We start from the raw sequence: 27,307 nt of genomic DNA on the forward strand, positions 1-27,307 counted from the left end.
TTTAGATTCAGTAAACTTTATTTGGATGTTTAGATCAAACCTTTATACAATAGTCCTTGCTTAAGTACAGTAATTGGGATCAGCAACGAGATTAGACAAAGTTGTAAATATGTTATCATGCAGGTGGATTACGATAGCAGTTGCGGCAATTCTCATTGCCACTGTTAAATGACTTCTGCGCAATTGTTATATGCAACATCACATTATTATCATTTGTGACTACCTGGTGGCTTCCCTTCTTTTCTCTCTACCTGTGTTGGTATGTAATTCCCTGTTACTAGCAATCATTCAGATTGGCAGTAGCCAATCAATTAATTTTCTGTTAGGATTTATGATTAAAATGTCAATGAACAATACATAATTACATTTCAAATTGATTTCAGTATTTAATGGTATGTATGAAAATTTGTGTATATGAGTGTGTAGGAATAAACACAGAGAAACATATATCTATGCTCGAAGAATTGGTGTGATTAAGAGCTTGTTGATTTCTATACAATAAAAGGTCACATTATAGATTTCTTTCTAACATCTATCCAGTTGTCTTATATTTCTAAAATATTTTGTCATAACTGTGAATAGAAATGAATATGCTATTAGCATGATTAAGTAATGCAATTTTAGCCATTTATGGCTTATAAATTTATAGAACTGTTGTCAGAAAACTCTTGAAATTATTTCCATTCCCCTTTCATGCAGAGATTACATAAAAATCATAAATTTATTAAAATGTAAATGGAATGCCTTGTTTCTGATAATGGAATTATTTTACAATGGATAGCTTTTTCCCTTGATCTTCATATCTTGCAGTAACGATCATAGTTTATCAATTTTCCCACTTTAGTTCCTTCTAAGCGATCTTTAAATACAGTGTCCATCTCCTTGTTGTTTGCTTCACTAAAAAGTGTTTTCCAGTCACTTATGCCACCTGAAAACAAATAATTTTTAATATGAAAACCACACATCTTGTAATGTCAATAAGTATTTGCCTAAACTAAGGCCTGCAATACTACTGAATACTGAGAGAAATAAATAATAATTAGATGTTTTACAAATGCTCTTTTGCAAATGCTTCATATCTGCTTTTCTGGGTATATTTCCATCCATCCATCCATCTATGCATTTTATATATAGCTGCACAGATCAGAGTGCATAATCCATTGCAAATATATACTGTCAATTTATAAGAAGATGGAAATGGCTGCTGTTTGTACTTATTTATTTGTGGATGTTTTAATGTTTTAAGTTGTTCTATTTATAGTTTTAGAAATGGTGAAGTCACCAATTTAACAGCTTGGTTGAGTTGGGAAACTGTAGAAAATGAATGAATGCATGAATATATGAATGATTGAATGAATGAATGAATATGTCCCTCTATATAAACATCAGTGAATTAGCAGGAACAGCAGATTAAGACAGATAGTATAAATTGGATTTTAAAAGTATTTTTTTAATCTTTGGCACTTTTCTGTAGTTAAAAATATATACAGTAATTATCCAATATTATTCAGAAATGCAGTAAGCATTGTACAACTATTACTTGTCTCCCTCTTTAAAAAAAGAATGATTATGGACATAGGATTTTGAGGTTGGGAGTTTATTCATCATCAAATCATTACAGGCAGATTAAACTCTAGAATGGCTAACCAGATATGTAATTATTATGCTTCTCTCATTTTATGTCCACTTCCATTTAAAAATAATAACAGTATATTTCTTTTTTTCTATATTTTAAACAAAGCATAGTTCTTTACATTGATAGATTAGATCATGCATTTTGTGATGGTGGCTAAATTCATGATTCTTTTTAAAAAAAAAAATGCAAATGCTCAAAAGCAAATTAGTTAGAATTTCATATCATTTCTCCAAATCTGTGGAATAGAGATGAATAATTAACTCTCTCTAAAATAAGACGTCATATTTACCACTAGTCTGCATGATGTAATGAGTGCAACATTATGGATTTTCACAAGTTACCTTTCCGGAAAAGAACTTCACCAAATTCTCCATGGGTTGTTTTAGATTTTTCTTTCATCGTCTTGAATCTGCTCCTTTCTGCAACACCCTGAAAGTCTTCCTCATTTAAGTTCAGTTCAAGAAAGGTGGAAATCTTTTTGGCTCCTAAAGCTGGGTTCTGAAAAAGGGAACAATTTGTACTGCTGGTGAAAAAAACCCTCTCATTTATTTTATGTCCCATTTCTAAGAAAGAGATCTGACCAACTTTGGGAAGGGAATGATGCAATATATTTGCATCACTTTCATGTCTAAAGTTCCCTCTATTTTAAGGTGACCAGATTTTCAGATTGGTAAAGAGGGGCACCATTGACCGGGGGGGGGGCACTTGATTAAAAATTTTATATTTTGTCAAAAGGTTACCCCAGGACACTGAAACCAGCATAAATACGAATCTGTTGCCAAACAAAATTTTGATCACGTGACCATGAGGATGCTGCAATGGTCGCTAAGTGTGAAATATGGTCACAACCATTGACTTATAAATAGACTAATGTTCTGAAAACCTGACCTAAATTACTATATATTTTAAATAGCTGTAAAGCTATGCTGAAAAAGTTGTTCTCAAGATATTGTGATAAATTCAATAAAAAGAAGGGAATTCTTCATGAACTTAAGGAGAAATGAGAGTATTGGATAGTAAATGGGCAAATAAAATTACCAATCAAAGAGAATATTTACACCTCAGGGTTGAAATGAGATGTTCTCTCCTACTCTTTCCTCTTCCTCTCTTCTCTCTCTGTCTCTCTCATCCTCTTTCTCTTTGTCTCTCTTCTCTTTCTCCTTCTTTTCCATTCTTCCTTCACTTATTCTTTCTTTCTCCCTTCTCTCTCCTCTTTGTCTCTTTCTGTCTCTCATCCTCTTTCTCTTTGTCTCTCTTCTCTTTCTCTCTCCTTCTTTTCCATTCTTCTGTCACTTTCTCTCTCCTTCTCCCTTCTCTCTCCTCTTTGTCTCTTTCTCTCATCCTCTTTCTCTTTGTCTCTCTTCTCTTTCTCCTCCTTTTCCATTCTTCTATCACTTTCTCTCTCCTTCTCTCTTCTCTCTCCTTTTTGTCTCTTTCTATCTCTCTCTTACCCTCTTTCTTTTTCTTTCTCTCTCTCTCCTTCTTTCCCACTCTTCTGTCACTTTCTCTCTCCTTCTCTGTCTCTTTCTGTCTCTCTCCCCTCTTTTTTCTTCTTCTCTCCCACTCTTTTATCACTTTCTCTCTACCACCCAACCTGTCCCCATACTTATCTTCGACTGATCATGTTTGCAATAATTTACCTTTTCTAAATAGGCGCGGTTCCCTTACCGGATCCCTCGCTCAATCAAACACACGCGCACACACATAGACAAACACAAAGAAGCATTTTTCTCTAAACTTTAGTCACAGCATGGTTCTGATTTCGGCTGCTGAGAACAGCTTTCCCCTTTCCCCGTCCAGTTTGGCAGCGAGTCTAGCGGAGAGCTGTCCCCATCCCCGGTGACTGGGGCAGAGCGGGGGTAGCAAGAAGGCAGGCCCGACTCTTCTTGGCTTCTGCCTCTCCTAACAGCATACAAGAAACCCCACGATCTCCGGTCTCTCTTAACTTAGATACGGAAACTAAGCCCGGCGCCTGATACAGACGTCACAAGGGAAACGGCCAATAGGAACAGCTCGTGGTCACAGATCAAAAGAGGAGATCACGACGGAGAAAGAGCATCCATTAGCACTGCCCTCCCTCCCTTCCCTACTTCTGCGCATCTCGAGACCACCGTGTAAACAGAATTTGCCCCGAAGTTCTCACTCAGACCTTTTACGCACGCGAAAGATTAAAAAGCTAAATTTATTGCCACGCATGCCTGGAATGCCTGCAAAGAAAAAAGGGGAATGCGGGAAAATGTGTGAAGGAGAAAGAGCAAAAGCCAACCTGGCCTTGCGCCATTCCGACGATACTGCCAAGCGCTGCCAGACTCCAAATAAGTTCTAACTAGGTTACCCAGCGCATGCAAGTGGCAGCGGATGGGCGGGGGAACAAATGAGCGGCTCACTCATTTCCTGCCCATCCGCCCGTTCACACGCTACAGTACTCAGCCCATGCGAGTGGCAGTGGATGGGCGGGGGAATGAATGAGCGGCTCACTCGTTCCCTGCCCATCCGCCCGTTCACATGCTACAGTACTCAGCCCATGCGAGCGGCAGTGGATGGGCGGGGGAATGAATGAGCGGCTCACTCGTTCCCCGCCCATCCGCCCGCTCACACGCTACAGTACTCAGCCCATGCAAGCGGCAGCGGATGGTCGGGGGAATGAATGAGCGGCTCACTCGTTCCCCGCCCATCCGCCCGCTCACAGGCTACAGTACTCAGCCCATGCGAGTGGCAGCGGATGGGCGGGGGAATGAATGAGCGGCTCACTCGTTCCCCGCCCATCCGCCCGTTCACACGCTACAGTACTCAGCCCATGCGAGCGGCAGTGTATGGGCGGGGGAATGAATGAGCGGCTCACTCGTTCCCCGCCCATCCGCCCGCTCACACGCTACAGTATTCAGCCCATGCAAGCGGCAGCAGATGGTCAGGGGAATGAATGAGCGGCTCACTCGTTCCCCGCCCATCTGCCCGCTCACACGCTACAGTACTCAGCCCATGTGAGCGGCAGCGGATGGGCGGGGGAATGAATGAGCGGCTCACTCATTCCCCGCCCATCTCCCGCTCACAGGCTATAGTACTCAGCCCATGCGAGCGGCAGCGGATGGGCGGGGGAATGAATGAGCGGCTCACTCGTTCCCCACCCATCCGCCCGCTCACACGCTACAGTACTCAGCCCATGCAAGTGGCAGCGGATGGGCGGGGGAATGAATGAGCGGCTCACTCGTTCCCCGCCCATCCACCCGCTCACACGCTACAATACTCAGCCCATGTGAGCGGCAGCGGATGGGCGGGGGAATGAATGAGCGGCTCACTCGTTCCCCGCCCATCCGCCCGCTCACACGCTACAGTACTCAGCCCATGCGAGCAGCAGCGGATGGGCGGGGGAATGAATGAGCGGCTCACTCGTTCCCTGCCCATCCGCCCGCTCACAAGCTACAATACCCAGCCCATGTGAGCAGCAGCAGATGGGCGGGGGAATGAATGAGCTGCTCACTCGTTCCCCGCCCATCCGCCCACTCACACGCTACAGTACCCAGCCCAGCGAGCTAGCAGCTGATGGGTGGGGGAGGGTGGTGGCGGCGGCTGTTTTTCACCTCGCGCAGAGAACTTCCACTCGGTCCTGGAGCTTCTGCCACCCGTGGCGGCCCCTGTGCTGCGCCGCCACGGGCGGCAGAAGCTCCGGGACCGAGTGGAAGTTCTCTGCGCGAGGTGAACAGCCGCCGCCACACGGGAGGGTGGCAGGACGTGACCACACCTCACGGATTCGCTGCGTGGTTGCTGGGAACCATGCAGCACAGGCACTGCCACGCTGGCAGAAGCTCCATGAGTCCGTGACTGAGTGGAAGTTCTCTGCGCAAGCAGAGAAGAGGAGAGGAGGGCCGTCTCCTCCCCCCAGCGCCTCCCGATTCCCACCGGTACCAATCCATTCCATGATTACTCACCAGTGAGTAAGCACAGCTGCAACCAAAAGACGAAATGAAATGGAGACTCGCGCAGGCGTGTTAAGCTAAGGGGAGTCCAGCCAATCAGTGAACTGATTAGGATGGAAATTTTTCAGCACGCTGGGTGCTGAAAATTTTCCATCCCAGCCAGCTCACTGATTGGCTGGAGTCCAGGCCAATCCAATCAGTGAGCGGCAGGCTGGGCTGGCTTAAATTTGTAGGATAGAACGGAATGATGAACCAGCCCAGCGAGCTAGCAGCTGATGGGTGGAGGAGCGAGGGAGCTGTGAGTGCCAAAAAAAGCGTGTTTTTTTAAGAATGGCGCGTGATGCGGGAAAATTTATGAAAAGATGTGCCTGTCCCGGCACGTCTCGTCACCCTACTCTATTTTCTCATTCTAGATGCTAAGGCTATATTGTACATTTTCCATGCCGAGTATATAAATGAAAGCTCTACATGAATATATAAATATTTGTATAAATACACACACAAAAAAAATTTCAGGGAGCAAATATGATTTCCCCATGCTCAGTTTGAGCCCATCTTATGTTGATGGATGTTGGTTTATGCTGTAGTTGGCTGGTTGGCATTGTTATTTCTACTTCTTCCCCAGAGCAAAAAGGGGTAAATTAATTGTCGGGGGGGGTAAGAATCAATAAACAAACACAGAGTTTCCTTAAACTGAAAATCATATGTGCTGGAGGATCATGGGTCTTTCTTAATAATAAACTTCATTAATTTCTGTCAGGAAACCTGGAAGTCATTGATCATCTATCTTTTTTCCTGATCATTTTGGTAATAAGAGTAGGAGGCCAGTAAAAGAGCTTCAGTTAGTTGGTCTTTTTAACTGTTTCTTTAGAATGCATTTAAGGAAAGTGTAGAATATTTTGGCATGTGCCTTGTACTCTGGTAGAAATGTTGGGAAAGCTTCATTGTTGTCTGGAATGGATTCTGCACATCTAGCAGTGATTAGAATTCTGATCTGATTTGTTCCAGAAAGATATGGTCTTAAATTCCTACTCCACCTTGAAACTCACATCATTCTTTCTCTAAGTCTTTCCATTCCTTGCTGTTTATGAATATAAAAACCCATATATCTGAACTGTACCTCTTTTATCTCTTCATATGTTATTGGCAGGACATTTTCTTTATCAATATACTTGTTCCATGTACAAAGATACTCTATATAGGATCCCCAGGGCACTATTGGAATTTCAAAAAAAAATTAAGATAACGTCAGAACAAGACTGATAACAGACATAATATGTATATGACACATTGAAAATTTCAGCTGATCTCTGAATATCATGTCTACAGAGTTTATCTTCTTCCAATCCTTTTTCCTTAGTTCTAATGTCTGTGAATATTGCTATTATTTAGAAAAATTACTCTATTCTTTTTAATTATATCAGGTATGTTGTTTGTTAGTTAGTAATCAATTTATAGATGAAAATCACATACAAATTAACATCATTGGTAGTGTTTAATTTTGTGATCATACCACATTTAGGAAATTAAGAAATTATAGTTTTACCTAGATGCAGTTCTGACATGGTTTATAATCTGAGCATAAACAAGCATATATAAGCAATATAAATTAAATGGAAAATTGATATGATCATTATTATTCAAAACCTTCCATCTATTACATCTTGAGATGTAATAGATTTCTTTTTGCTAAATATTGGTAACTAGATTTAAGTCAAAATAATAAATATGTATCTTTCTTTTTTCATTTGGCCAATACGTAACTCTGACCTTACATGAAATTACACTAGCTGCCAGAGTTAGAATGAAATACCTTGAAAAACTGAATTACAATTTTGGAAATAGTAGTAGCAATAGCACTTAGACTTATATACCACTTCACAGTGCTTTACAACACTCTCTAAGTGGTTTCCAGAGTCAGCATATTTCCCCCAACAATCTGGTTTCTCATTTTACCGATCTCAGAAGGATGGAAGGGCTGAGTCAACCTTGAGCTGGTTGGGATTGAACTGCTGGCAGTGAGCAGTGCGTTAACCACTGCATCACCATGGCTCATGTACTTCTCTTGGCCTCTCAAATGGAAAAGAGCCAGCATACAGAGTGAGTGAGTGAGTGAGTGAGTGAGTGAGTGAGTGAGTGAGTGAATTAATTAATTAATTAAGTAATTAAGTAATTAATATATTTTTCTGCTATTCTATTGATTTATTTGTTGGATTTATATTCTGCTTTTTGTGCAGAAGCTCAAGGCCGCATATATAGCATACCTTCTTTTTTCCTACAATAACAACCCTGGGAAGTAGACTGGATTGAGGCAATGAGAAATATTTGCTTCTCTTTTCAAATAATATTATTTGTTCCTCTATCAGAAAAGGAATCTGTTCATAGGATTAACTATAATTTATTGAAACAAGCTGAGAATCTGAACTCTAATTTGAAAGGTCTCTGCTTGAACAAAGCATACACTAATCAATAAAAAAATAATCAAGATAGACAGCTACCATGTTCTTCATATTTACAGACATTAAACAATTGAAATGAATAGAATTCATAAAATTCTACTTTTTCCTATCATTAAAGCTCGGAAGAACTCTTCAAATGTATCATAGGGAGGATAAGGACTGAAGTTGTTTGAAAAATGGAAAAAAGATGCAGCAACATCTTTTGGATTTCGAACCAGCATCAGTACCTAAAAACCAAAAAAAACATTAGAATATCAAATGAGAAAGCATAGATTATATCTCTAAAATGCACCAGATTCTCTGACAATTATCCTCAGCTACTTTTGATGACTGAAATCTTATATACACTTGCCTGTGTGAATACCTGAATCACATTCAGTCAGTGGTATCTTACTGTATATTAATGCAAAGATGTTAGGAAACAGAATCAGAGGTGATATTCAGCAGGTTATGATCAGTTCTGGAGAACCGGTGGCAGAAATTTTGAGTAGTTCAGAGAACCGGTAGTTAGCACCTCTGACTGGCCTGGCCATTTATTCTCTGCCTCCTGAGTCCCAGCTGATCAGGAGCAAATGGATATTTTACACTATCCTTCCCCTGCTACACCCACCAAGCCATGCCATGCCCACAAAATCGGTAGTAATTTTTTTTTAATCCCACCACTGAACAGAATGTCCTAATGAGACAATATATTGCCAGGTTAGGGGGAAGTTTTTGAAAATCGCTTGTCCTTGCCATCTTCTTAGGCTGAGAGGGAGTGACTGGTCCAAAGTCACCCAACTGGCTTTATATCTTATGTAGCCCAATGTCTTAAGTACTACACCAAACTGGCTATCTAGTTAGTATAGAATTTCCATTTCAAATATATTTACAGTTACTTCCTCAAATGATGTCTCTGAATTATTAAAGGGCAGAGCTTTAATTTGAAAACAGTCATATCCTGAAGATGCAATTAAGTTGCACTGCAGTAATTACATTTATCCAAATTTAAAAGACATATCAACAGATAGCTGTAGTAAACACAGCTATTTACTACCCAGTCATCCATTTGTATGGTACATATTGATTATTATATTAAGCATGTTCTTGCTTATCTTTTCTTCATATTTTTTATTGTTCAAGGCTGACTTTATCCATGTAGTGGTAGAAGTGCTCATTGAATTTTATCAAGATTGTTACAGTTTTAGGGCATTAAATCGGCTACTTACTTTGGCTTTATTCTGGAAAATTGATGGTGGGAATCTATCAGGACGGAGATGAGTAAACATCACTCTCCTGGAAGGATAAGTATCCATCCTCTTCAATAAATAATAAATAAAATCAATCAATCAATAATCAACTCCCAGAATTCCCCAAACAGCATGAGAAACACCAGATTGGACAATTTGGTTTGAACAACTCTTGGACACTCTTTAAATTAAAGCTTTCAAAGTCACAAAAGTTATGTTAGCATTTCCCTTTACACTCCGCCATCCCACAATCATAAAATCAGAAATTGCTTGGAAATAAATTTATTGAACTCAAAAATCACCCCTGGTTTTGCAGGAGAAAAAAAAAATCTAGGTAAATATGATCCAAATCATGGATTAGACTAGACTAGGAAGACTAGACTAGACTAGATTAATAACACACATTTCAAATATGCAAATCACAAGTTTTCCCACTGAATTCTACAATCAAGAGTAACACACTTACTGGTCATTGGATTGGTTAATGTATCAACCAAGTTCAATTTTACCTCTTCAAAGACTGACTCATGCAGAATCAACCCAGATGTGTCTGATCAAACATAGTCTGACTGACTAATTTTATTCTGGGGACGCCCTGAAAAAATACTCAATAATTTACCTCTATTGCTGTTTTAAAATATGATCTGATGAAAATTTACCACCATTGAGTAGTTGATGTCTGCATAATTAATACTAACCTTATACTTTTCAGTATCTCCTATTTCGAGATATGGAAATTCCGCTAGGAGAAGTTTTTCGTCCAACTTCTCTGGTTCATATTTCTTTGCAGATGTTATTACTAAATCAGTAACAATCTGGCCAACCCAGTTGGTACCTGGGGGTGGGGTGGGGGATGACAACAAAATGAAATACGCTTATAGTATATACTTGTATAGTAAAAACATAAAAGAAATACTAATCAATTTACAATTGAAAGGCTGTGAAAAAAGTGTAGGAACAGGACACAATTCTCAGCATGTATTTTATAGCCCAGGACCCACATAGCATCTTTCTATTTGTCAGATAGGTGGGCCTCTGACAATCTTCAGAAAGGTTTCTTTCTTTATTCTTAACATCTGGTCAGATCTACACTGGGAGAGGTCTTCCCTCTTAGGCCCAAGTCATGTAAAAAAATTAAGGGTTTTTTAATTTTGAAATTGTGCTAAACCTTTAAACTGTGCTCAGCACTAATCTTACAGCATAGGCACCACAAGATCACAATTTCTTGTAATTAAACTCCTTGTTTAGTCATTGAGTTCCATTCCAGTTAACCTATAAAAGAGAGGGAGGGGGCAAGTGGTAAGATCTTTTTCTTTCAGGAGCTTCTGTTTCACCATTTGCAGGGAAACAGAAACTCATGAAAAAAACGCCAGGAGATCTGACCTAGGGCGATGGCACAAGTGCCAGCCGAGAGGACTCTGCATACCACCTCTGGCACTTGTGCCATATGTTCGCCATCACGGTGCTAGGATGTAACAAACTTGCCAAAATATATTTTAAAAATAAATCGTTAAAAATATAATAGTATTAGACATCCAGTATAACTTTTTTCAGATACTGTGTTTCCTACTTCTCTGGAATGAAAGTGATGAGCATTCAGTGACATTATATAGTCAACAAGGAAAGTTCAACTTTAGCAGCTTAATCATTTTGGCAAAGATGTCAACAACTTCAGAGAGGAATCTATTTCTGAAAGCAGCTCTTAGTCATGACAGAAAACATGTGGACATAATGGAGCCTTCAAAAACTGTCCTCGCTGCCAACAAATTCTGATGAAACAAAGTGCAAAGTCCATATCTGTTCAAAACTTTTTTTCCAGAATCTTTTTCCTGCACTTGCATCACTCTCGGTCAAAGTATAATTTTTAGAAAAGGTTGCATTACAACTTGCCAAATTTAATTTCAGGAATACTTTGATGAAATGCACATATCCCATGAGTTCTAAGAACATTATGTAACAGCAGACTTTCTGATGTTAGAGTACTGTGTTCTCATTTTTCAATATAGTGATACACTTTGATCACAAGTCCTTGTATGCTTGTGAACAATTTCAAGTACTATAGGTAATCCACATTAAGACATTTGCAAATTTTGATAACTTGACCTGAATTAATAGTTTTAACTTTCAGTGCAATAGCAGTAATCCCATTTGTACATAGAATCCCTTGGGAAAAAGCTAGACAAAGCAAAAGCAGTAAAATAATACACACCTTGACTGTGAAACCCTTTGACTACTTTTTTCTCATCAAAATGGCAAGCCCTCTTGGAACCTATTTCCTTATTGTAATATGGAAAAACTTGCCTTTGATTATTATATGATTGTTGATTATTTGATTATTATAGTCCATGGCCAAGGTAAGTTTTCAACACATTGTCCTCATTTATATGAAAATATATTTCATTAGATATACTGATACTCAGGAGACTAAAAGATTAAGAGTGTTGAAAAAAATAAGGTAGTGCTTTTACACAACACTCCTCACCAAAAATATATAAGCCTCTATATAAAAATAAGCTATGGATAAAATTCTGTCTACCCACCATATTTATATATACATATATACATACATACACCCACTCATTCATCCATCTAGACACAGACACGGATACACACACACACACACACACACACACACACACACACACACACACACACATCTTTGTGTATAATGCTTCCAGTCAGCACCAGACCAAAATTTCCCATTATAGAATATAAAATATATGAAAACGTGCCCTTTCCAAACAGGGTTTTTCTTTGGAATTCTAAAAGATCAAAAGCCCCATGAAAGCCATTGAACCTGCAGGTTTAGAACTGTTAGTGTCATTAAACTTTTGTAGCTAAAATGTCAGCAATAAATAGCAAGGGTGACATATATTCAGTTGATCAATTTGCATTCTGTTTAACACTACATGGTTTCTTTCTATAGATGTAATGATAGTTTGCTTTCCACAGTGCAAGTTCAGAGATTAAATTGATATTTTTGAGGCCCAAAATTGCTCAGGTAATGGCAGAAACCAGGAAAATTATGGATATGCAAAGATCTTTTTCATATTATTCCTGATGTTTTCCTTACCCTTTGATTTTATTCCAGGCTGTTACCCTACGATCCATCAATTCATCACTCTTTCAAGTAAAATCTAATCGGGCAGGTCCTTTTAAAAATATGTATCAAAAGCCCAGAGTCACCTTTGTAGGCATAAGAAAACAAACCAACAAACAAACTCACCAGATTTGCAATATCCTGCTAGAACTACATCGTCACTCCTGGCTTGGAAGGCCTCCAAAGCTTTGAACTGCTCTGGGTTGCAAAAGACAGTCGGGTATGCAATTCCTTCATGCGTAATCAGCATCTCCTCTGGTGTCATCTGCTCTCCTTCTTTCATGACTTTTTCCAGAATCTCAATAAACTTTTTTCTCACGTGTGCCATTTCTGTCTTTTTTTTGTGGGAGGGGGGGGAATATGTGTGGTGGAATATACAGATACAGTATATATTCAGCTGTCAAAGAAAGGCAGTGATTAAAAACCTGTATTTACAGTGCAAATCAAAATATTGAAATATAAACAAAAACAGGAAAAACATTTTTCTACAACTGAAGGCATTTCAATCTCAGATATGTACTATTCGGATGAAATTGAAGAAACATAGTTATTGACTATGTCTCTCTAAACACTTATTCTGCTGGAGAGTTAGGTTATTACTCTTTGCCAGAGAGTTAGCTTACTATTAGGATGATTTTGGAAAAACGTAGTCTTACATTTTAAAAGATCTAATGACAATGTCTCTACAAACACTTATTCTGCTACAGAGTTTAAGCTGTTCCAATTACAAGTTGTAACGTTCTCTAATACAATGCTCTTCCATTCGGCTGCAACAAGTAAGTACAACTAAAAGAAGGAAATATTTTTCTCCACTCTAAAAAAAGAAATCATCATTTCATCTTGCTTCATTCTTTCCCTTTCACCTAGCTTCACTTGTCTACTCCTCAATATTTCTGCCTTCTTTGAAATATATCAGGATTGACTTACACTCTTCCACACTCTTCCCGCTGCACTTTGCTAAATCAGCTTGTTTCCCTTGCAATTTAACACTCAACAAGACCAGCCTGCAGGAATCTGGAGGAGAACCACTTCTGGTGTGTGTATAAATAATCTCATACCCCTTCCCTCCCCCTTTGTTTTCTTTTGTATTTAATTTTGTGTTTCACATCACCGGCTAGTATATTTTTCCCCTTATTTACTTCCTTTCTCTCTCCTCCATTTTAATTCTGAGAGTTTTCTGACCCTCAGATTTTACTTTTACTTTTGATCTACTGAGTTTGAGAGGAGTCACAACTGTGTGCTTTGCTTTCCTAGTAAAGAATGTTCATTTCTATTATTTTTAGAGCAGGTTTTGTTCATCAGTTTTGAAAATACTTCTCCTAATTTTATTTATTTATTTAAAAAAATGTTTTATTTAAAACATTTATATAGCCACCCATCTTTTACATCAAACTTTGGGCAGCTTCCAACCAATAATTAAAACAACATCAATAGAAAAATAAAACAATGCATCCATCCATTGAAACCCTGGATCTTATTATTTCATTGGAAAGATCTCCTCAAAGAAATAAATACTGGTAAGAAAATAATACACAGGAACTGGTGGACATTTTATTTCATTGTTGTATGAGTGAAGTTTAAAACACCAGGAAGAGTCTGAGAAAGCCTTCCTGATGTTGTCAATTACAACTCCCATAATCCCCATTTAGCATTGTTACCCTGCATATACACTGACTACCAAGAATAAACACACACCTCATTCTTGTAAACCCAAAACATTACAGATTCTTATACACTGTCTTACCAATCAGTTTCTACTATAAGACATCTATATCTATCATGGTTCCCTGAAAATAAGACCTGACTTATATGTTTTTTGGGGGGGGTATTTTTGGACCCCTCCTTTTCCGAGAAACATGGTAGATATAAATATCTAAATAGATATCTAAAAATAAGCACTAGGGCTTATTTTTGTGGAAACACGATTTCAGGGTGATCAGCCCAGCTGGGCACTCCACCCTCCCAGCATGGGCACAAAAGGCACAAGTGCCTGGGAACTGATGGTATCCGGCAGCAGTTGGAGCCTGCTGATCCCTTGGTCTGCACATACTAGGACTGCACAGCCCATGCAACATAGGTGGCTTAATTCCCTGTCCAAATAACAGATGGAGGTGGGGGGGGGGGAAGGAAGGTAATCTGAACATGGGTCATGTGAAAGCTGAGAATCAGGCTGGACCAGGCAGGCAGCCATGGGAGACTCATTTTCACATGGTGGCATTGGCAGCAGACAGAGGCAGAGGCGCAGGAAGGAAGACAGGAGATCTTGGTGCATTGCACAGGCCACAGGCAAGTCGAGAGACACAAAGATGATCCTCCCTAGCGGCCACCCATTCCTATCCACCAACTCTCAGCTTACCCATGGCACATCCTGATTGCGTGCTCCCACTGCCTCTGCCTCCACCTGCTGCTTGGACAGATAATCAACTCACCTGCACTATGTGGGCTGTGGCTGCTGCTGGACATCATTGGCATGTGTGCACTCACCATCTCCTGTCCTGGCCATGCCCTCCCCCTTTCACTAGGGCTTATTTTTGGACTGGGTCTTATTTTCAGGGAAACACAGTAACTACATTAATGCCAAAAAGACAAAATATGAGCTGTCCTGAGGCAAACTCTGCCCTTTCATGCTTATGTTGCAATGTTCTGGCCAGCTGTGTAAGGGACAGAGCTTATATTGCAAGATCACACATTATCTTTTCACCCTTGCCCCCATTCTGGAGGGCCCTGGTCAGGTGGCGCAGTGGTTAGAGTGCAGTACTGCAGGCTATTTCAGCTGACTGCTAGTTCAGCAGTTCGGCAGTTCAAATCTCACCGGCTCAGGGTTGACTCAGCCTTCCATCCTTCTGAGGTGGGTAAAATGAGGACCCGGATTGTTGTTGGGGGCGATATGCTGACTCTCTGTAAACCGCTTAGAGAGGGCTGAAAGCCCTATGAAGCGGTATATAAGTCTAACTGCTATTGCTATTGCTATTGCTTAGGGATTTTACCTTTCATTGTAATCTTTATTAGCATCTGCTCCTCCACATGATATGTATAGCCAAAAAAATATATTATCTCTTTTGAGGTTGTACTGTGTGTGCAGTGGAACTGCATCTACATAGAGAGATGTATGCAGTGGGTATCTCAAAGTTCTGTCTTAGGCCAAGTACTGACCAATATCTTCATAAATGATTAAGATGAAGGGATAAAAAGGAACTCAACAAATTTACAGATGATAAGCTGCCAGGAATGATCAACACTCCAGAAGATAAGCTTAAAATACTAAAGGATCTCAATCAAATTTCCACTTTGGTCAATATCTAATATAGGCTTAGTTATGTTTAACCCCATCGTTTGCCCACTGCCTTCATTGTTGCTTTTTAAAGAACTGCTTGAAGATTTTCCTTGCGATGAAGCATTATTGTTGCTGTATTTGTTGTATAACAAGTTTTATAAACATAAATAGGTAGATTTGATAATCCAAACATGAGAACTCTTGGAAGGTGTCCTAAACTGAATCAGATTATACAACTCCCCATGGAGTCATAGAGAAATTTCTCCAGGCCTTCCTGGAAATGGAATCTGTGACATTCTTCATCCAAAGCATGAGGTATTTCAGTGGGGACTTCATTTACAAGTAATGTTTGATTTACAACCATTCATTTAGTGATTGTTTGAAATTACCAGAGCACTGCAAAAAGTGACATAAACATTTTTCACACTTGCAGCATCCCCTTGGTCACATGATCAAAATTCAGACAGTTGGCAACTGGCATGTATTGATGACAGTTGCAGAGTCCAAAAATCATGAGATCATCTTTTGCGACCTGCTGACAAGCAAAATCAATGAGGAAGCCAGATTCACTTAACAATTGTGTTGCTAACCTAATAACTGAAGTGATTCACTTAGCAACTGTGTTAAGAAAGGTCATAACATGTGGCAAAACTCACTTAACAACTGTCTTGCTTAGCAACAGAAGCTCAATTGTCATCATAAATTGAGGACTATCTTTTCTTGAGATGGTTCCTTGGCCTGTTGATGAACTTTACATTTTATACAATCACTGGACAACAGTATCATTCCTGTTGGCATCTATTTCGCAAAGGAATTTAGAATAATCTTGGGGAAGGTATCTGATGACTGGCATAAAAAGAAAGTGTGGTGGTGCAGGTGCTTAAGGATGCTGGATCTGCCACCAAAAATGGTTGACACTCTGGCAGTTTGATTCCTGGTAGCACTGCAGGATGGGCTAAGCTCCCATTACCCACCTCTAGCTCCTGCCCTTCTCACTCAGTAGTCTGAAAGCATTACGGTGAGTAGATAAATGGGGTAGCATTGCAATAGGAAAGGCTAGCTGCACAAGGAGAATGGGAGCTAGTGCTGGACCTATCCTGAGGCAAAATTAACAGAAGAGGCCCTGGAAAATTTCATCAATCTGACTGCCACTAGCCAGATGATGAATGCTGGTTTGCCCTCTGTGATGCTCCATGGATAAGTGTGTATATGTAAAGCGAAAGGAAGTAACAATTGGGCTATCAGGTCTACTCTGTAAAGTGTAGGTCTTCCTACAAATGTATACCATGTGAAATAAATAAAATACCGGCATAACAATGCTGCCACAGCATCCTACATGTTAATGACTACTTTTACTTCAACTGCAATAACACAAGAGCTATTAATAGATACAAACTAAATGTAATCCGTTGTAATCTTGATTTCACGAAAAATGATTTCAGCAATAGAATAGTAAATGTGTGGAACACCCTACCCAATCCTGTTGTTAGTTCCTCTAATCCCCATACCTTTTACCTTAAGTTGTCTACCATTGTCTACACATTTCTTAAAAGGTCCCTAAGGCAGTGTGCATAAGCGCACCAGCTTGCCTACCATCACTGTCCTACTGTCCCATTTATAAGTATTCTTTTTATATGTTTATGGGTATGTTTTGCTTATTTTTATTCATTTTTGTGCCATTTTTAATGTGTTTTTCCTACTTGTTTCCTTGTACTTGTTGACAAATTAAAATAAATAAATAAAATAAATATATAAAAGACTGCAGAGCTTTGAGAAAGAGGAAAACACAAGAAAGAAACTCAAAATACCCCTATCTCTCAGACCAATTAGATCGCACAGGTTAGCCTCCTCCGGATTCCATCTGCCAGCCAATGCCGGCTGGCGACCCCCCGGGAGAGAGCCTTCTCTGTTGCAGCTCTGGACCTCTGGAACAAGCTCCCTGTCGAGATCCAGACCCTTGCTACCCTCCCGGCCTTCCGCAAAGCCACCAAGCTTTGGCTGTTCCAGCAGGCCGAGGGGTCCGAGAAACATCTACCTCCACAGAAATTGTGAATGTTGGCTTGTTTTTAATATGTTGTCTTTGTCTTGTTTTCCCCTTTCCCTTGTCTTTTGTGAGCCGCCCGGAGTCCTCCGGGAGTGGGCGGCATACAAGACAAATCAAATCAAATCAATATTTGATTTTGCTTAATATAAGGTGTGACTGAACTTTGACAAGCTTTCAAGACTCAGCTATTCTAGCTTACTATAAAAAAGAGTGCTCCTGAAATAACCTATTATGTCTGTTTCTTAACTAATCAGCTTTGTAGGGCTGACAACTATATAAATATTGTATGCATTTTGATCTCTGAAGGAGAAAGTAAGCAGGATCAAAAATTGGTTGTAACTTCTAATGGTGTTTCAAATCACTGTTAAGTATTCAATAAATTACCTCAAGTTTGAGAATAATCTGGCCAGGGTTGACTAGATTTGAGCCAAAGGATATTATGTAATCATTAACTGAGGACAAAATGTCTACCATGGTCCTATCCCAAAGTACTCTAATGAGGTAACATAATCTATTATGAATCTGAATGAATGTTTGCCTTTTAATATTTGTTCATTACTTAACTAGAGGGTTGGGTTTTTTTTAAGAAAAAGGAAAAGTACCGTAAGCAAGAATTGAAGAATGGAACAGAATGGAGAATGGAAAGAGAAGAATAAGAAGAGGAGAAATGGATGAGAAAGCCAGCAATGGAAACAAAGAAGATTTATGTATGAGGAGCATGATCAATAAGCATAAAATAAATATGCCTTCGGCTTTATACTTTCTAGGCTTCATCCTAATTCTTCCAGTAAGTCTTTCCAGTCAGAGCTCTGGAATTCGTGAACTGTACATATTATAAGAAAATTGTTTGACATGAAAATGTGGCTAAAGAATTTGAGAAATATAACCATGAATATAAACATGGAAAAATTAACTGAAAGACCTGGGGCTATCGACATGCAGTGAGATTGGATTATTTAAGGAAGCTCGTGTCTGCTCTTTCGATCTTGCATGGCCCACAATGACAAAAGGGGCAGGAAAGATTATGGGTAATCTCTAACAAAAATCAGAGTTTTAAGTCTTTTTTCCCCCAACAGCAATTGGCCCATATGAGCATGTGAAACCCTGCTTAGCTGATTTCATGCTTATAGCTTTGTGTGGTTTTGTACAGAAAGAAAGGATGTTGCCATGAATAATGATGCCCTTTCTAGGGTATCATTCTATCAGTGTTGTCTGAGGGTAAGGGAGACAGAAGTATAAAAATTTAATTCTTTTTCCATGACAGAAAATATACTTTTAAGTTGATGACCACAAAACATATTTCCGCTATAGATTTAGATCTCATAAATTAAATTATTTAATAATACCTATGCTTTCTGTAACATTAGGATGGCTTTGCCCAGGCACGTTGCGAAGCACCTGAGATAGCTATCATAATCCAGAAAACTATTAGCGATGTTGGCGCATTCACAAGTGATAAAAATCAGCTTGAACTGTGAGCCAAAGAAACAGAGAAATCCTCTTCCTTCAAGCCTAGACAAAAATATAAGAATTTTCTTTACAAGGTCTTGCATGTTTAACATTGGTAGATGGTTTCCATGCATTATGAAAACTGAAGGCAGAACATAAAAACTTGCAAGTTGGACTTCCTTTCCAGATAATGGTGAGAATGGGCTAGAGTCAACAAGAAAGATATTGAAATACAGGCTTGCTCATTTAACCTCCATCTCAAAGAACTGAGAAAAGTCCATTGGTCTGTCCATAAGTATAGGATGTTTATAGAATATTACTTTATCCTCATTTGGGTCATAAGTTCTCCAGTGGATTTATTTTATCTGTCATTCAGAAAATCTGACTGTCAAATGATCAGTTGCAAGTTGACTGCAAAAAAAACTTCAGTTCCTGAAGTCGCTTCATAAGGAACCACTGTCCAGAATTCAATTGAGTGAAGAAAAAGGCAGGGAGGAAGGAAGGAAAGGAAGAAGGAAGGAAGGAGGAGGGAGAGAGGGAAGGAGGGAGGGACCTAATAGATTAAACAATGTATGTTTTCAAAAAGACATAGTTTTATTTAGTTGTTTCAAAAGTCCTAGCAAAAGTCCTAATATTATAACGTCATATGGTCCCCTAGATCATTTAAAACTTTCTTAAATTAAATTCTTAGTTTTGTATTATTTATTTTCTACTTTTTCATCTTTTAAATCTATTTTGGAATGGATTTTACTCACTAGGTAATTTTTCAAACTTGTTGCTCGGAAGATATTTTTAAATTGAAAATAATTATAAATCCAAATTGTTTAGAAAGGGAACTTGAATGAACCCATTGTCCTTAAAAGCTCTGCTGTGTTTGAGAGCTTGAAGATTCTCCTTGTCTCCCAGTGCCAAACTGATCAGTCAACTGCTGTTCTGTGAACTCCTCAGAATGGGCAGCTGTCTGTAGCAAAAGTGCGACATCTCTCATATTCTCTTTCCATTGGAACAGATTTGTCAGTGGTCCATCAATCTCAGCCATTTCACTGTCTCTGTTCCTCTGAGATGTCTTAACTCACTATTGCCTGAAGTTCGTGTGGAGAGTGACCAATGGCCAAGGCATAATATTGTACCTACAACTTCAGTTGCAAAGTAGGACTTTCTTTTTGTTCTTTATCTATGTGCCTGAGGGATTGTAGGATACTGCTTTGGTATCTCATATATTTCCAATTTCTAGTACAGCATCCATAAATCCATGAATTTCATCTTTGCAGGAGTATGCTCTTTGCTGCCTATTTTCTCTTATAGATAATAAATTAATTAGATTCCTCTTCAATAGTTTAACTTTTAAGCCTACAATATGGTCCACATTTTAATTTTAATTTCAATTTTCTCCCACCAAAACGCTCTTCTAAACATTGGTTTCATTTCCAGCTTGTGCTGTTCTCATATAATGTTCTTCTCTTGATTAATTCCACTGAAAGAGATTCTGATATACAGTTGCAAGAAAAAGTATGTGAACCCCTTGGGATTATGTGGAGTTTTGCATGAATTGGTCATGAAATGTGCTCTGAACTTCATCTAAGTCACAACAATAGAAAAACACAGTCTGCTGAAAATAATACTACACAAACATTAGATGTTGCCATGGTTTAATTGCACATAACATGTAAACACTCACAGTGCAGGGAGGAAAAAGTATGTGAACTCTTGGTCTTAATAACTGGTTGACCCTCCTTTGGAAGCAATAACCTCAACCAAACGTTTCTTGTAGTTGCAGATCAGACCTGCACAACGATCTGGAATAATTGTGGACCACTCCGCTTCACAAAACTGTTTCAGTGTAGCAATATTCTTGGGATGTCTGGTGTGAATCACTCTCTTAAGGTCATGCCACAGCATTTCAATCGGGTTGAGGTCAGGACTCTGACTGGGCCACTCCAGAGGGCGTATTCTGTGCTGTTGAAGCCATTTTTGTGTTGACTTACTTGTATGCTTTGGGTCATTGTCCTGTTGCATCACCCATCCCCTGCAGAGCTTCAGTTAGCAGACAGATGGCCGTACGTTTTCCTGCAAAATGTCTTGATAAACTCTGGAATGACAATGACAACAATCCGTCCAGGCCCTGAGACAGCAAAGCAGCCCCAAACCATGATGCTCCCTCCGCCATGTTTTACAGAGGGGATGAGGTTTTGATGTTGGCGTATTGTGCTTTTCCCAAACAACTCAATTTTGGTTTCATCTGTCCACAGTATATTTTGCCAGTAGTGCTGTGAAACATCCAGGTGCTCTTTTGCAAACTTCAAACGTGCTGCAATATTTTTTTTTAGACAGCAAAGGCTTTCCCTGTGGTGTCCTCCCATGTACTCCATTCTTGTTTAATGTTTTCCTTATCGTAGATGTGTCAACAAAAATGTTAGCTTGTGCCAGAGATTTCTATAGGTCTTTAGCTGACACTCTAGGATTCTTCTTTACCTCATGAAGCATTCTGCACTGTGCTCTTGCAGTCATTTTTACAGGACAACCACACCTAGGGAGGGTAGCAAGAGTGCTAAACTTTTTCTATTTGTAGACAGTCTGTCTTACCGTGGACACATGAACATCAAGGCTTTTGGAGATACTTTTGTAACCCTTTCCAGCTTCATGCAAGTCAACAATTCTTGATCGTAGGTCTTCTGAGAGCTCTTTTCTGCGAGGCATGGTTCACATCAGACAGTGCTTCTTGAAACCAGTAAACCCACAACAGGTGTGTGTTTATAAAGGGCAGAACAGCTGTCAGCAACACATCCAATATCATCACACTGATTGGAGTCAAGGTTGGGTCACTCCTGGCTCCAATTAGCTCTTGGAGACATCATTAGGCTAGGAGCTCACATACTTTTTCCTCCCTGCACTGTGAATGTTTACATGTTATGTGCAATTAAACCATGGCAACATCTAATGTTTGTGTAGTGTTATTTTCAGCAGACTGTGTTTGTCTATTGTTGTGACAGATGAAGTTCAGAGCACATTTTATGACCAATTCATGCAAAACTCCATGTAATCCCAAGGGGTTCACATACTTTTTCTTGCAACTGTAGGTAATATCCCCAAGTAATATATTTTGAGCAAATTAGTAAATTGTAATATGGTTCCAAATCTCTCCTGTTTTGATATTATTTTTCCATAGTACACTGTTGTTTATTTATTTAACATATTTTACATGGTCAGCCATCTCAATAAAATAACCATGGAATGCACGCAAGGATTAAAATCACACAAAAAGGTATCATTGCTGCTTGTTTTTAATTGAAAAGAAAATAAACAATGGTCTAAAGAAACCAAACAAGTTTAGTAACTTTAGTAACTGGATGCCGCATCTGTGTGCTTAATTCAGCCAAAATACAGTTCACATGGCAATATAATTTAGAACATATTTTCATTTTCTTTTGGCAAAGTGCAGAGAGCTGAACTTGTGCCATTTGGATTCTGGGTTTCTATGAAACTTTGGTTGCAATGCCAGAATTTCAGGGCAATGGAAAGATAGCAACAGAGTAGTAGCTGTGGCTGAAAATTACATTTACGTAAAAGTGCTGGGCCTAAGAGAAAGCTAAAATCAGTATCCAACACATCTCTCCTCAAGTTAAATTGATCTTTCTGATGAGGTCACCATTTGTTGGCAGAGAGAGAGATTAAAGCAGAGATTAATTTTTAATTTAACAGAATTACAGAGTTGAAAGGGACCTTTGAGGTCTTTTGATCCAACCTCCTGTTTAAACATTTCACACAATGGTTGTCTTCTTAAAAATATCTGGTTTATTTCTTCCTTTTCATGATGTAGCTTTGCCTACTCTCTTAACCTGCATATGTCAGCCTTACAAGATAGATCAATCAGGAAACATGACCAGATAGACTACGTAATTTATTTTATTGTAAGGATTCATAAGCAGAATTTTGCAAGTCTGAAGGTTCTTGTCCACATTCTTGCTGTGGGCTATTTTTATCTTACAGTTCTCTTGGTTGTATCTGGTTGTCCTATCTCCTAAGGTCATTCTCGCATATCATTACAATATAGTTGTCTGCATTTTTTTAGATAACTTGGTCTAATCAACTATTTATTTAAGAAAAGATCAATAAAGTGATCCTTTATATTCTTACAATTAACTGTCTTTGAGCTTGAGACTTGAAAATCACCCTCCTAGGAATATTTTTGGTCTGCAAACAGCATGGAGATGCAATGTTCTTTGAATAAATTAAAAGATGTTTGGTATTAGTTATATACCTTTGGCAGAAATCTGATGTAACAATGTAATAGTTTCTTTCTGTGCTTGGAATTTCCTTATCCCTTTCATGTATACTTGAAATGTGACATTACAGAGAAAGCATCAATATTTTATAATTTGGGAAAGAAGATTGAATCTTCTCTCCCAAATTATAAAATATTCTTGTATGTCATATTTTTATGAAATGTATCCTTTTCTCAGGTTTCAAAATTCTTCACTTATTTATCGTTCAATATGCCCAACATAGTTCTGTACTTTAAAGTTGTCTTGATACAATCATGTGCACTGCATAACTATTGTGAAGTTGCCTTCCTTTCCCTAAGCTAGCTTTCAGAAAAAACCTGTGTGAGCAGATTGATGAAAGAGGAAGTTGGCTATTTCATATACGGTACTTAAATTTTGAAGTTTACCATGGTGTGCCTTCTCTGTGTCAGCAAGTAATATAATCTCCTTGTTAGTGGGGAAAGTAGGAGAAACAATGGAACAAGTATTTCTGTGAAAGCTTCTGTGAAGCTCGCAAGAATACCAATCCCAAAGAGTAGGTGAAAATTGGCCAATAGAAACACTTTGGAAAGCATTTTATAATATGGATTAACTAAACTTGTCATGTCAGCTGTATTAAAATAACATGTTATGAGAGATGGTTGGATAAGTATGAAAACATAACTCACCTTCCCTGGGTCATTGCAAAACTCTGCACTCTAGAATTTGGGCTATCAGCCCTTTGAGATTTTTCTCCCAGGACATAACAACAATAAAAAAGCCACTAATAGTCTTATGTAATGAAATTACTGAAGATTTATTAAAGCCAAGGTAGTAGTTTTTTGTTCATAAGTTTCATAATGATAAGTCATGGAGATGGAAATCGCTATCATCCAGGAAGGGAATCTCATCTAGCAGTAGGGAGCTGACTTCTGAAATAATTAAAACTCTATTGGTGAAATAAGAGAAACAAATTCTAATTAAAAGACCAATGCAGGGTGCATTAAAAATAAATGAATTTGCTTTCTAAACATCAGAGCAAAACTGGAGAAAAAAACTAAATATTGTGTCTGCACAATTTCCCTCCTGGTGTGTGTTTGTGTGTGTGTGTGTGTGTGTGTGTGTGTGTGTATTTGTGTGTGCACAGCAGAACCTGCCCAGCTGGCTTTCCATATCAGTGTTTCTCAACCTTGGCAACTTGAAGATGGGCAGACTTCAACTCCCAGAATTCCCTAGTCAGCATGGTGAAGTCCACCTGCTTTAAATTGCCAAGGTTGAGAAACTGTTCCAATGAATACATTGAGTTTTTCTCAGTAGCTCTTGGCTGGGGTTCATTTCATTTTAAAACTTCCTTTTTCTTTTGCTGGCTCCTGATAACAAAGGTGACCTTCTTCTTGCCATTTTCAGAGAATAATCCTGATGAAAATCGGATAGATTCCAAGACCCAAAATCTTGACATTCTGTTGGATGGAAAAAGTAAAATGGATTTTTTTTTAAAAAAACAAAACTCTAAAATGTGATGTAGTTTCACACAAGAAGTATCATATGGATCCTGTGCAGAGGTGGTATTCAGCAGGTACTGATCAGTTCTAGAGAACTGGTAGCGGAAATTTTGAATTGTTCGGAGAATCGGTAAAAGCCACCTTTGACTGGCCCCGCCCCCATCTGTTCTCTGCCTCCCGAGTCCCAGCTGATTGGGAGGGAATGGGAATTTTGCAGTATCCTTCCCCTGGAGTGGGAGGGAATGGAGATTTTACAGTATCCTTTCCCTGCCACACCCACCAAGCCATGCCACACACCCCCCACCAAGCCACCCCCACAGAACCACCAGTAAAAAACTTTGAATCCTACCACTGATTCTGTGCATTCACTAATTCATTCTATGTTATAGGGTAATTTTATAAAACAGCAAAAGCTCTAAAAAGAAAATAGTTAACCCCAAACCAGGTGTCGAATAGTTCAGCAACTCCAGCTTCTGTTATGTCATTGTGGGTACAGTATTAATCCTTGAGGAAGGACAGTGTCACGTTACATAAACCCTACAATGCAGGTACATGTACACTCAATTTAAAAAAAAAACATTCTTATACAAGTTGGCCTGCCTGTAATTAAAAGGTGATATTCATTACATTTCCTTCATTACAACATTTTAGCAGGAAATTCCTATGCATGTTTATTCAAAAATAAGTCTGACTACATTCACAATGAGGTTGTCTCCCCACAATGGATGTACAGGACTGCAAACTTAATTACTGCTTTCAGAAATTGTTAGCTTAATACATTTACTTTCTTTCCCCAATGGCTTTTTCTGGATGACTCTTCCTATCACCACTCTGTTTTATACCCCTCACTCATAGCTTTCCTCCCCATACACACTTTTTAATTATTCCCTTACTGCTTTCTTCCTCACTTTTTATGACTGCTCTGTTTGTCATTACCCACCATAGATATATATATTCTTAAGCAAGACCAGATAACTAAGCATGCATTTTGAAATAGCAATGCAAACTCTATTTATTTGCATTTTGATTGCATTGTTGTATCCAACTACCTAAGGGGAATAGTTTGCTTTTCAACATCTCAATCAATCAGAATAGATTTGGAAGGGGCCTTAGAGTTCTTCTAGTCCAGCCACCTATTCAAGCAGGAGACCCTATACCATTTCAGACAAGTGATTGTCCAGTCTCTTCTTTAAAACCCCCAATGATGAAGCACCTACAGCTTCTGAATAGCAATAGCAATAGCAGTAGACTTATATACCGCTTCATAGGGCTTTAAGCCCTCTCTAAGCGGTTTACAGAGAGTCAGCATATTGCCCCCAACAACAATCTGGGTCCTCATTTTACCCACCTCGGAAGGATGGAAGGCTGAGTCAACCCTGAGCCGGTGAGATTTGAACCGCTGAACTGCTGATCTAGCAGTCAGCTGAAGTAGCCTGCAGTGCTGCATTTAACCACCGCGCCACCTCGGCTCCTGAAGGCAAGCTGTTCCACGGGATTAATTGTCCTTACTGCTAGAAAGTTTTTCCTTAATTCCAGGTTGCTTCTCTCCTTGATTAGTTTTCATCTGTTTTTTTCTTTCTAGCACCAGAGGGCAGGATTAGAAACAATGGATGGGAACTAATCAAGGAGAGAAGCAACCAGGGATTAAGGAGAATACCTTCTTTGTCAAGTGACCTTTGTCAATAGCTAATGCTGCCCACCGGACTTTTTACTCTGATTTCCACCATTTCATGCAGTGCTACAATTTTGCTCCTTAACTGCCTTAGTCTTTATTGAAATACAACTCAGTGGTGAGCAAAGTAAGGGTTTACACTTAGGCAAGAAAAACCAAATGCACGGGTATAGAATAGGTGGTACCTGGCTCCATAGCAGTAACTGTGAGAAAGATCTTGGGATCCTAGTGGACAATCACTTAAATATGAGCCAGCAGTGTGCTGCAGCTGCCAAAAAGGCCAATGCAGTCCTAGGCTGCATCAACAGAGGGATAGTATCAAGTTCACTGCTTTATACTGTACTAGTAAGACCACACTTAAAATACTACATCCAGTTTTGATCATCACAATGTTGAAACTCTAGAAAGAGTGCAGACAAGGGTGACAAAGATGATTAGGGGACTGTAGGATAAATCATTCAATAAACAGCTGCAAGAAATGGTAATGTCTAATCTAATGAAGAGAAGGACTAGAGGTGACGTTAGAAAAATTGATCAATGGACCAGCTTACCTGAAGAAGTTGTGGGTACTTCATCAATGGAGATTTTTAAAGAAGAGATTGGACATCTATTTGTTTGGAATGATATGGGGGTCCCCTGCTTGAGCAGGGGGAAGGACCAGAAGACCTCCAAGGTCCCTTCCAACTCTTGTTATTCTATATTCCAATCATGTTCCTCTCCATAGGTCTCCTAATCTTTTTGAATTGCCCTCTCTAGTTTTTCATACTGTTTCTCCCTCAGAATGCTA

General features: G+C 39.1%; 1 protein-coding gene across 2 annotated transcripts; it reads right to left on the minus strand.

Annotated features, from left to right (window-relative positions):
• LOC106550014 (sulfotransferase 6B1) lies at positions 1–27,307 on the minus strand. 2 transcript variants are annotated; one of them, XM_087718140.1, is made up of 8 exons: positions 27,072–27,307; positions 12,465–12,735; positions 9,937–10,073; positions 9,218–9,307; positions 8,110–8,236; positions 6,671–6,765; positions 1,978–2,134; positions 1–928 (listed from the first exon to the last, which is right to left on the minus strand). In XM_087718140.1, the coding sequence occupies exons 1-8, from the start codon at positions 27,093–27,095 to the stop codon at positions 798–800; spliced, it is 1,032 nt and encodes a 343-aa protein (XP_087574266.1). In that variant the 5' UTR covers positions 27,096–27,307; the 3' UTR covers positions 1–797. The 2 variants fall into 2 exon arrangements, with proteins under 2 accessions (XP_087574266.1, XP_087574267.1); XM_087718141.1 differs by lacking the exon at positions 27,072–27,307 and adding an exon at positions 13,266–13,409.

Source organism: Thamnophis sirtalis, unplaced genomic scaffold (assembly GCF_051295495.1).
Source record: "Thamnophis sirtalis isolate CommonGarterSnake01/CBP01778 unplaced genomic scaffold, rThaSir2_p1.2 scaffold_6, whole genome shotgun sequence".
Taxonomy (NCBI): domain Eukaryota; kingdom Metazoa; phylum Chordata; class Lepidosauria; order Squamata; family Natricidae; genus Thamnophis; species Thamnophis sirtalis.

What these genes read in the sequence shown, in the direction of transcription:
- LOC106550014 (XM_087718140.1), bottom strand. Translation starts at nt 27,095, where the DNA reads ATGAAGTACCCACAACTTCTTCAG. An exon ending in TTTTCCAGAATAAAGCCAAA is followed by an intron (nt 8,237 to 9,217) that starts GTAAGTAGCCGA and finishes TTTGGTTTTTAG; the next exon opens with GTACTGATGCTGGTTCGAAA. An exon ending in TGAAGTTCTTTTCCGGAAAG is followed by an intron (nt 929 to 1,977) that starts GTAACTTGTGAA and finishes ATTTGTTTTCAG; the next exon opens with GTGGCATAAGTGACTGGAAA.